Source organism: Carcharodon carcharias, chromosome 10 (genome assembly GCF_017639515.1).
Source record: "Carcharodon carcharias isolate sCarCar2 chromosome 10, sCarCar2.pri, whole genome shotgun sequence".
Taxonomy (NCBI): Eukaryota; Metazoa; Chordata; class Chondrichthyes; order Lamniformes; family Lamnidae; genus Carcharodon; species Carcharodon carcharias.
The window spans coordinates 81,395,130-81,407,027 of record NC_054476.1 but is presented as its reverse complement, the minus strand read 5'-3'; the positions used below and the strand labels follow the sequence as shown (position 1 = coordinate 81,407,027).

The following is an 11,898-nucleotide window of genomic DNA, read 5'->3' as shown; positions in this document are numbered from 1 at the left end:
CCTGAAGTTGCGAAATAGGCTGTATCAATGCTAAATTCCTTCTTTTTTCTTGACCACTGGAATCAGCTATTGTTGCTTCTTGGTTACCAGATGACTCCTTTTGTCTATGTAACAATCACTGCACTTCAAAAATAACTCATTATGTGAATCACTTTGTGAATTTTCAGTTCACTCTATAAAAAATTTTCTCATGTCACTGACTGGAACTTATAAAGTTTACAGATGACACAAAACCTGGAACTGGGTTAAACAGTGAGGAGGTGACTAACAGGCCTCAGAAGGACATAGACTAGGCAGTCACATGGCAGATGAGATTTCTGCATTTTGGATGGAAAAATGAGGAGAGTCAATATAAAATAAATGGTACAATTTTAAAGGGGTTCAGGGACAGAAAGAACTCAGGCTCGCATACACAAATCTTTGAAGTTAGGACAAATTGATGAGGCTGTTTAAAAAAGACATACACAATCCTGGGCTTTATAAGTACTGTACAGGCATAGAAAATAAAAGAAACAAATTATACTAACCGTTTATAAAACACTAGTTAGCCCTCAACGTTACATTGTCAATTCTTCAGTGAGGGAGGGAAGAGAATTTGATCCCTGCCATGGAATTATGAAATCATTATAATTTGATAGCTTAGAAGCTTAGATTTGCATGTCCTAAGAAAGAGTCAGTATCATCAATTCAGGTGTTTGAAAAGAAGTGGTTAATATTATAATGTATATACTGGTTATCTTGTGTAAACATATGAAATTGTTCAGATAATAACCCGAAAGCAAACACCATTGCTCTTGTAGGGGCTGTGAGATGCTGTGTCATGGGAAGATCTTTATTTCAGGTGTTTTTCAATCCAGTCTTTGAATGGGGTTACATTTGTGTAGACGGTGAAAAGTTCTTGACTGCATCCTTTCTCATACCCCCAGCTCACCAATCCCACCAGGTACCAGGTGAGAGCAGAACCCGCTCTGTCTGGAGCAGGGAAGGTCGCCACACCACCCGTCTCCAATGGGCAGATGTTTGAGAAACCACTCGGATCCTGACGGGCGCAGAACATATTCTCGGTGATGCTGACGGAGATCCCATGATCCTCGTACTGCTGCTCGCACTGCACAGAATCACCTATTTCAATGGTGCCCACACGGATGGTGTCATTTGAATGGGCCGAATCCTTAGCATCACTCTTCATTGTCCACCCAGTCACATAGCCCTGCGTATTCATGATGGATAGATCTTTTACATCAGGGAGACACACAGGCTGCACCTGGTCAGTGATTTTTGCCTTGTCCATTAGTTTGATTATTGCAATATCTGAATCTAGCAGTACAGGGTCATAGGAGGGATGCACAATAACTGCAGAAATCTGAAGGAATTAAATCAGAAAAATGAAAAAGTGGTTGAATGTTTTATGTTCAACATATCTTTTGTGCTCTTCAAGATGGGTGTCGGCAGGGATGAGAATGGAACACATTTCACTTGCACATCTAGTTGCAGTTTTAAGCATTCTCAGCATGTGTTTTAGAGCTCCCTCTAGTTCCCCAATTACATTGGATTACATTCAGAGGATACATGACAGAGAAACAGGCCAGTTGGTGTTTATGCTCCACTCGAGATTCATCCCATCTTTTCTCATCCAAATCTACCATTGTAACCATCTATTCCCTTCCCCCTCAAATGCTTGTCTAGCTTTTCCTTAAATACATCTACACTATTCGCTTTAAGCACTCCCTGCGGTAGTGAGTTCCACATTCTCACCATTCTATGGGTAAAGAAGTTGCTTCTGAATTCCCTATTGGATTTTTTGGTGACCATCTTATATTGATGGCCTCTAGTTATATTCCTCCCAATATGAGGAAACATTCTGTCTGTATCCACTCTATCAAAACCTTTCATAATTTTAAAGACTTCTTTGAAGTCACCCCTCAGCGTTCTTTTTCCAAGAGAAAAGAGACCCAGCCTGTCAACCTTTTCCTGATATTTACACCCATGCATCTTCTCTACACCCTCTCCAGTGCTTCTGTATCTCTTTTATAATATGGCAACCAGAACTGCACACAGTATTCTAATGTGATCTAATCATGGTTTGGGACACTTTTAGTATAACCTTCCTGCTTTTCAGTTCTATTTTTCTAGCAATAAAGCCTAGTGCCTGATTTGCTTTTTATGGCCTTGCTAACTTTTAGTGATTATGTATTTGTACTCCATGATGTTCCTCTACCCCACCTAGGTTTGACCTTCCAAGTAATAACGGACCTCTCTGTTCTTCCTACAAAAATGTCGCCTTCTTCTTCAGTTCCCTGCCCGAAGAAAGGGCCGATCCACAGCAAGTGCCATGGCTTCAACCATGGGTAGGGCAAGGATTCAGGCTCCAAGCCCACTCCAGCCAGAACAGGGAATGAACCCTGCACTGTTGGTACCAGTTGATCCACACGCCAACCATCTAGCCAACTCAGCCAACCGGCTCCTCAGAGAGTCTGAATTGCTGTGGATCATGCATTTTTACAATGAGATTGTGGTCCAGCATTATGGATAGTGATGGTAGAGGCTCCAACTTTCTTTCCATTACATGGCTGTCTAGGAATCTCACCTGTCTTGCCGCCTGACATTGGCATATGTTGGAGGGATTTGCAGGTCAATACTCAATCTGTCTGGCCGTGTTATGAAAGCACCTTCCTTGCCTATCAAGTCCTGGGGTGGAATTCAAACCTGGAGCTTCTGGCTCAGAGATAGGGACAGTACCCATTGTGCCAGAAGACCTCCCACAAAATGCACTACCTCACATTTATCTGTGTTGAACTTCATTCACCAATTATTTGCCCATTCTGAAAGTTTATTACTGTGCTCCTGGAATTTGTTGCAGTCCTCTTGGCACTGACAACCCCCCAATTTGGTGCCATCTGCCAATTTAGAAATCGTATTTTTAATTCCAAAGCCCACATCTTTAATGCGACTAGCAATGGTTGCAGCACCCATCTTTGTGGAACCACTTCCTATTTTCTGGCACTCTGAATAGTTATCCTTTACTACCGCTCTCTGCTTTCTGTCTTGAAGCCAGCTAGCAATCCATTCTGGCGCTCGTCCCTTGACTCCACATTTTCTAACCTTATACATTTGTTTCTAATGGACACCATATTTAAGGCCTTTTGAAAATCCAGATAAAGCACATCTACTGTATTAGCATTAACTATTCTTTCTGTTGCCCCCTCAGGAAATTCAATGAGGTTGGTCAAGCAAGCTTTTCCTTTTTGAAATCCATGCTGACTATTCATTATTACATTTCTCATTTCTGAATGAACGTCTCCTTTAATAAGAATACCATTTTTTTCCTACCACTAACATTGGACCCTGGACATGTTCTGCCACCCTTCTTAAATATAGGAATTACATTAGCTATCAGTGAGTGCAATGGCATTACACCTTTTTTCTACAAATTATTAAATATGAGGAGTAATGCTTCTGCTATCTCTTCCCTAGATTCTTTTAAAATACGTTTATGTAATCTATCTGAACAAGGGGTTTATTCCCTTTAAGTTTAACTTTTTTATTGAATACATCCCCCTTTTTAATTTCAAATGCACTAATCTCATTGCTTACCTCACCATTCAAAGTCTGACTGCCTATTCTATCTCCCTGGTAAATACTAAAGCGAAATAATTCTTTAGTATTTCCGTCATCTTTCTATTGTTATCTATGGTATTATCCAGCCTATCCCTTAATGGTCCTATTCCAATCACAGTACTACTTTCTATTGACGTGCCTGTAAAATATTTTACTATTTTGTTTTATGTTACTTATTAATTTAATTTCATACTTCCTCTTTGCCTTCCTAATTGTTTATTTGACTTCTCTCCTAACCTCTTCATATTCTCTCTTATCATGCACTCATTTAATCTATGCCTCTTTCCTAACCCTCAATTGTTCCCTTATGTCTCTATTCATCCATTTAGATCCACTAGAGTTCAGCTTGTTCTTTCCTTTTAGTGGAATATATTTTCCTGCACTCTGTTGAACATCTTTAAATGTTTTACATCATTGTTCTACATTGTTGTAGGCCCATTTTGTTTACCCATTTTATTTTCCCAAATTCTATTCTCAACCACTCAAAATCAACTTTTCTCCAATCTATGAACCTGATTTTTGTCATACGATGTCCTTCTCTATCATCATCTTACAGTAAAGTCCCGCTGTTCGTGGAGGTTACGTTCCCTTCTCACAAACAGCGAAACCGCGAATAGGGCACATGTTTTCGAATGGGATTCAATTAGATAGGTTCTAGCCTTGTGAGGGCAGTACAGAATTCTCAGCAAAAATCTGGTGCAGTACCTGTATAGGAGAGACGGGTGTGTCTCTGAGCAATACATCAGTGAAGATTTAAAATTGAACAGAGCAGTTATTGAAGCTCTGGACCCAGCAATTCTGATATTTCCAGGTTAATCCCTTCATACAGGCTGCACTTCAGCTGAAACCATTTCAGTTACTGTTCTGTCATGGCAGCCATCTCCCCAGGAAAAGAAGAGGGAGAGAGAAGAAACTGCGGATAAGTGAGCATTGCTCACACGATGGGCAACGCTGAGTACAAAGTACAAACTGTGGGTAAGTGAAAACGCGAACAAGAAAGTCGCAAATGGTGGGACATTACTGTATACTATGGTCACTGCCAAGGAAGGTATACAGTATCCTAAAGTGCAGAGCTGCAAAAGGCTTTACAATTTAACTGGCTGAAATATTGCTCAAATATCAATACAAATCAATTCAATTCACTCTTAAATTCTTCTACACTATCTCCTCTACTTTACTTCATTCATCACAATAGCTTTCCTTCCTGCTCCCACGTGCTGTTGGATTCAGTGAGTTATGCAACAATAGTGTCAGATTCCTTTCCTGTGTTGTGTTCTGGACCTAAGTCTGGATTTTTATTGATTCAGGACGACACGGAATCCTTTAAAAATGGCAGGTGGAAACCCAATTCCAGGATCCCATCCCCATTCCCATTTCCAACAACATTTGCATTGGGAAAATTGTTCTTATGCATTCAAAACTGAATACAACACTGTTTGGAACCTCGAGTGTAATAATCTGAAGTGAATTAAATGCCTAGGGTCCTTTTAAAATGAAAAAGAAACGATCAGCAGCTTTCACTTAGAAAAGAAAACGTCTCTACCTGCTCCTGGACTGCTTTGATTGACAGCACACTTGGTGTAGCTTAGAAGAAAAAGGCTACCTGGTTTTTAAGATTCCATTGCTTACATTTCCCAGGATTTGTTATTATAGCTGAACCCATTAGGAATGCTTGGCTGCGTTTCCAGAGGTCCAGAACCAAATATCTCAGCAGGGGCCTGTGTTCACATTTTGATTGACAGTTAAAAGTGTTCTTAAAGGATTGTCTATTTTTGATGTGAAATAGATGTTTGTTTTTACAACAGATTGACCACTTGAGGGGATTTACATGTTTGAATGAGTTTTATGAATGAGATCTTTTTCAGTAGGAAATGTATTTGAGTGAAAGCTCTATTAAATTGTTAGAAGTTTCTTTTATTTTGTCTTCATTTCAAACACATGGTTCCTGAGGCCTACTCATAGTGGATACTGGGGGAGTGGCTATGAAGGATACATGGGGGGCATGGAGGGGGCATGGAGTAAGTGGGAGTATGAGGAAACATGAGGGGGCATGTGGGCAGTGAGGTGAGGTGAGGAATGATGGTTTGAGCCCCTGATATACATCAATAAAACTGGGTTGATGTCACAGTAAATGTAAGCAGACATTCTAGCCTACCAGCCTGGTCATTGGCCTGCCTCCATTGCAGCCTCGGGCTTGCCTCCAGAGACAGTGGGCCTGACTTCTTCTTGTTGCAGCCTTGGGCCTGTCTCTGGAGGGCCGTGTCTGCATCCATCTCACCCTTGCCTTATCACACAAAAATATGCAGGTACGGTCTTTTTTAAAGGAGATAGGACTTGGCCATCCTCGCTCCTCCAGAAAAATGCAACCCCTGGAGTCACATTGATTATACTCCCACTGTTAATTTACCTTCCCTAATCTTGTTACATTGCATTTGTCTACACCGAGGGGAGAATTTTCTCCCCGTTGAGCGGGCGGTTCAGGAGCGGGTGGGCGCGTAGCTGATCACCGCCTGTAATCGGCTGCGCACTGTCATCTTGTGTGGGCGGGCCAATTAAGGCCCACCTAGTGTGACGTGCACCCAGAAGTGCTTCACGATACCTGTGCAAGCGGGGGGAGAAGGGTGAGTCGGGGCCTGTACTCTTTTGTGCACGGAGCTACCTCAGGGAGACTAATTTGATTTGGAAAACTTGAAAAAAATTATTCAGACCTGTCCCCTCATGTGACAGTGTCACACAAGCTGGGCCATGTCAATGAGGTTTACTAAAAATTTTTGTTACACTTATAAACCCTTCATGAAACCTCATCCCACCTGTGGATGAGGTTCCATGAAAAATGTGAATGCCGCCTGGGCTCTTCACCTGCCCGCCAACCTTAAGGTTGGATGGGCAGCCCTGTTAATTATTTCAATTGGTATTTAAATGGCCTTAATAGGCCTTTGACAGTTTGGTGGGCGCACAGCTGACTCCGGTGTGTGCCCGCCAAACTGAAGATCAGAATAATGCGCAGTGATGTCAGGATGCATGCCTGACGTTATCGCGTGCCATTTTATGCGTCGGCAAGCGGGGCCCACCCCCACATGCTGACCAGAAAATTCAGGCCCAACAGTTAGACACGGATTAAAACTTTCTGCGTTGCCATGCCAAACACTGGCACCCAAGACCCCACCCACTCCCCGACCCCATCCCAGAATTTTCTGATCTTGCAAAGTTCCACTGTAAGTGGGAGCTGTGTTCAGAAAGAGAGGGGAATGGGTGAGGAAACCTCATTATCTGCTGCAACTTCCTAATACTTCCACCTTCCTTTCCTTTCATACCATGTACATTTGCAGGTACATTAGCACATAAGGGTCTGAACCTAGAAGAAAGGGGTCCATTGTCATTACTAGGGTCAATTTCTCAATGCAGCAAAATCACAAATAGCTTTTCTCTTTCTTTTTGAAAATCCTGGGCCAATACAGGCCGAACAGTAAGTATAGCCTTGCTATTTTCACCGATATCCCAAAAGTACATTTTTTTTTGTTTCATTTTGAACAACAGATATAGGACCTGGCACAACCTTGAAAAATAAGTGAGAACAATGAACATTTTTCTTTCTTTGGGCAGTAAATAATATGCACAGTGTTCTGGGTGTCACAATGTACAGGTTAAAGTCAGTGTCTGAGCATCTTCACTTCCTCTCACCACCCCCCCAAACCCTGCTATGGGGACATTACTTACTCGTAGGTACTGTCGGCTCTTCTCTTGCCGCTCCTCCTCATGGTAATGCTTTCCAAGAACCACCATCATATCGGCCGTGCTGATCATCACTGCCTTTCCCAGCTCTGTCACGCAGTGGGCGGCTACTACAATGTTCCGTTCATTTAGGAGCGCCCCACTGCAGGCCAAGAACCATGCATGCTGCCTGACAATCTCATTGCTTGTCCGTGACGTCTTCTGGTAGAGCGCAGCCTGCCAGGCCCAAGCTGTTGAGGGCAGACTCTGCAGGCTAAAATTGCCAAATTTCCCACAAACTGTCAATTAGGAGACAAACAAACAGTGCAAATATTACACTTTAAAATAGCCTGTGAGAAACATCAGCTGGAAGAAAACAAGAATTTCAACAGGTGAACCGTCATCAAAGCACAATGAGCTGGCTTGGTGACCTGCATTCAGTTCTGGGCACTGCACCTCAGGAAAAATATTTAGCCCTGGAGGAGGTACAATGCAGATTCACAACAATGATACCTGGGCTATAGGGTTAAATTATGACAACAGGTTGAATAATCTGGGTTTATGTTCCCTGAGTATAGAAGATTAAGTTGTGATCTTATTGAAGTGTTTAAGATGATTAAACAATTTGTATACTTAGGAAGAAATTATACCTTCCGGTGGGAAAGTCTAGAACAAGGGGCATGACCTTCGGGATGATTTCAGGAAACACTTCAGCCCAGATTTTTGTCATGACAGAGAGGCCCCGAACACAGAATTTCCTATTTTTACAGGGGTGGGACTGGAATCGGGCATGCATGGTTTATGGAGGCAGCTGTCCATTTAGATCACAAGGTCCCTCCACTGAAGTGAGATATATGTCAGCTGGGAGTTTGGAACTCAAGAGTGTGAAAACTAGGCCAGGAAACAGCTGGCCTGAACTTGGTGGATTCGTATGGCTAGCCAGGATACCCCTTTGGAGAGGTAAAGAACCCCTTTGGATATTGTTCTGGCAAGTGTTTGGGAGAGGTATGGCACCCTTTGGGATTATTAAAAGTAAAAATGATTGTGCGTAAAAAGTGTATAAATTCATTGGAGCTGTCAAATCTGTCAAGGTACCGTCACTGCTGCCAAAGAACTGTCAAAGGATATTAGGTGAGTTGGCATGGAGGGGATAAGGGCAAAGGATGGTGGGTGGGGTGCATGGTTAGCTTAGGGGTTATGAGGGGTCGGAGGCTGGGTAGGGGCCATAAGGGGGCATAGATTAGAATGGATGGGGCATGGAAGTGGGAGTGGTGAGGGCTGGGGGACTGTTTTTTGTTTGAGACTTTTTTTATTTAATTCAACAAAGTTTTGGAGCACAGAGGCAAGCCTTCTGCCCAGCCTGCCTCCACTTCCGGCAGCCTCCACATTCATTTCGGGGGTGGCAGGTGCCACTTCTAATCCAGCCCACCCACCCACCCCCAAACTAAAATCAGGACAGAGGGTAGAAATTTTAAAAGGTCGGGTGTACAGAGCTTGGAATTTTCCCGTCTCTGCACACCCAACCCAGGAGCAAAAATCTGGGCTTTTGTTATACAAAGATAAAGGAAATCTAGAACTATCTGCTTCAAAAAGCTGTTGAAACTAGGTCAACTTAAAATTTCAAAATGGAGATCAGTCGATTTTTGTTCTGTAAGGGTTTTAAGGAATATGGAACCAAACTTGGGAAGATGGAGTTAAAATATAGATCAGCCATAATTTAATTCAATTAAATGCTAAAGATTCTCACATTATAGCTGCAGGATACATACTCGCCACTGATCACCTATTTATAGTCTCATTGTTTGGGACTAAAATCACAATTCACCAGGATATTTAGGATGGCAGAGACATCCAAAGAGTCAGCAGAAAACACATGCCCGCCAATACTGCCTGCCCTGCAGCCATTTTATGTTAAAACAAGTGTTAATTCGCTGCAGACGGGACTTCTGCCCCATGGGGAGGTGGTATTGTCACTGGACTAGTAATCCAGAGAAATGTTCTGGGTACCTGTGTTCGAATCCCATCAGGGCAGATGGTGGAGTTTGAATTCAATACATATCTGGAATTAAAAGTCTAATGATGGCCATGAAAGCATTGTTGATTGTCATAAAAATCTATCTGGTTCACTAATGCCCTTTAAGGAAGAAAATCTGCTATCATTACTTGGTCTGGCCTACATGTGACTCCAGGCCCACAACCACTAAAAAGCCCATGGGCAACATTTTCCCCCCGTCGGGAGGGGAAGTGCAGGAACAGGCGGCGGCAGGCGGCCTTCCGATTGGCGCCCCCGGTTGGTGGGGGGGGGGCACAGCCATTTTAAGCAGGCAAGCTAGTTAAGGCCCACCCAGCGTGATGTCCACCAGGAAGCGATATGCGCTCCCTGTGCGGGCGGTGGGGGAGGGATTCCCTCAGCCGCTCTTTCGCACACACACACGAAAGAGCACACAGATCTCCGAGGCTAAGTGCTGCCTCAGGGAGATCGGCTCCGATTTAAAACTTTTAATAAACATGTTTAAATTTTTCCCTGCCATGTCCCCTCACGTGACACTGTCACATGAGTCAGGACATGTCCACAAGTTTTATTGAAACCTTTCTTAAAAATTTATATACTCTCATGAAACGTCACCCCGCCCGTGGATGAGGTTTCATGTTTTTTCCGAAGCCCGCCTTGGCTCCCGGCCTGCCCGCTAACCTTAAGGTTGGACGGGCAGGACAATCAATGAGGTTAATTCATTTTTTAATAGCCTTAACAGACCGTTGACAGTTCAGCGGGCCCAATGAACTGAAAATCTAATTGACGCGGGGTGACATCGGGACACACACCTGACGTAGCCCCAAGACATTTTACACGTTGGCGAGAGGGCTCTGCCCCCGCTCACCAACCGGAAAAACCTGCCCTATAAGGGATGGCCCTAAAAGCACTGTGGGTGCACCTGTATCACATGGGCTGCAGTGGTTCAAGAAGGCAGCTCACTACCACCCTCTCAAGGGCAATTAGGGATGGGCAATAAATGCTGGCCTAGACAGCGATGTCAAAGTCCCATGAACGAATATTTAAAAAAACCCCGGAGGACGTCCCGCCTCAAGAGCTGTCAGTCAATCAGGTTGTCCGGCAGCTCTCTAGTCCCTACAGTGCCAGAAGCTGCAGTAGACAGAACTGGGACTACATGTAGTCCCTGCAGTCTAAGTGCTGGGTGTCCAGGACCAAGTAAGTGTGAGGGTCTCAGGACGGGGTGGGGAGGTGAGGCACTGGGGTAGGGGTGTTGGTGGAGAAGTTGGGGGGGAGGAAACACTCCTGGAGGGCAGAACTTTTGAGGGGTGCACTTGATATTAAAAGGAGGGAGGTTGTCGATGGAGGTGCCTCCACCTTCCCGCCAGAGGCCTGAACGGGGTTACTTTTTGGGCACCCCCTGCCCTTCCCCTGAACTCCTCCCACCAGCCTGAAAATGGAGGCTGGACTGGAAACAGTCCTAAAGTAGTCAATATTTGGCCCGTTAAGGGCCTCAATTAGGGCAAGGACAGATGGGCTGGCCTAGGCCTCACCTGTCCCAGCATAAAATTGTGAGAAGTCGGGTTGGGCAGGAGGTCGGTGAGATGGCCATCCAAAATGCTTTATGGCCAGCCCCCGTCTACAAACCGACCAGTGGGGCAGCATAAAATTCTGCCCCAAAGTACAATAGAGGTTTGCAGCAGAGGGCGGAACCAGCCCTTATGAGTCAGACTGGAAATTTCCAGACACAGCAGCAATATTACACTTGCAGTTTTCCTGGAAGTACCACAGTTTTCCTTCTCTCCGTCCACAGCGACCTTTGAAGTTCTCCTTTTCTTGTACCCTCCTCAAATACATTATGTGCATCCCTCATTGACACCAATAGACAGTGAATCAGCTTCCATATGTGTTGATGGGAACAACTCTACCCCTTCATGACTCCATGACTACCTCAGTCCTGCTTGTCTCACATGTAGCCACAGATGAGTCAAAACCAGCCCATCCAAAACTCTGCAATTCAGTGCTGCGCACATCAACCACATCAGCAAGACCTCCACATTACCCCTCTCAATGGAGTTCATAATAAGGCTTGGCTGAGAGCACGGGCTCCCGTTAAAGGATTTACTTTTATGGTGCAGAGAAAGGAAATCTTTGCTTGACTGACAGCTTTGTGACATTATAAGTAGTTAGTTTTTCTGTAATTTCTTTTATCAATGGTTCAATGTTTATTTGTACAAGATAAATTGCTTATAGCTTCTATCATTGAAACTTTAAAGGTCTGGTTGAATGACATGTTTACATGCAACAGCAGTTTTTTAAGGAAAATTAGGAATGGGTGTTTCTGCACATGCCAATGTTACTATAAGGTTCATTGATACTGGACAAGTGGGCATGAAAGTGCCATGAGTTGGCATGGAAGTTAGAGGGGTCATGAGGGGTGGGTGTGTGGCATGAGTTAGCATGAAGGTGACATGAGGAGTGGTCGGGGGGACGAGGGGTGAGGATTAGAGGACTTAAAACATAAGCAAACAACTCAGGGCAAATTCCCAAGAACCAAGCCGAGCCATTTAACAAGCTCC

The 11,898-nt window shown here is 44.0% G+C and overlaps 1 protein-coding gene across 2 annotated transcripts in view; it reads right to left on the bottom strand.

Annotated features, from left to right (window-relative positions):
* Positions 1-352: 352 nt before the first annotated feature.
* The window catches only part of LOC121282742 (inactive serine protease PAMR1-like), a 125,091-nt gene continuing 113,545 nt past the window's right edge, over positions 353-11,898 (bottom strand). For both annotated transcript variants that reach the window (XM_041196479.1, XM_041196480.1), the window contains 2 exons: positions 7,336-7,628; positions 353-1,363 (listed from right to left, as the gene is read on the bottom strand). In XM_041196479.1, coding sequence (XP_041052413.1) covers positions 833-1,363; positions 7,336-7,628 — 824 coding nt within the window. In that variant the 3' untranslated portion in view covers positions 353-832. The remainder of the gene's footprint in view (positions 1,364-7,335; positions 7,629-11,898) is intronic.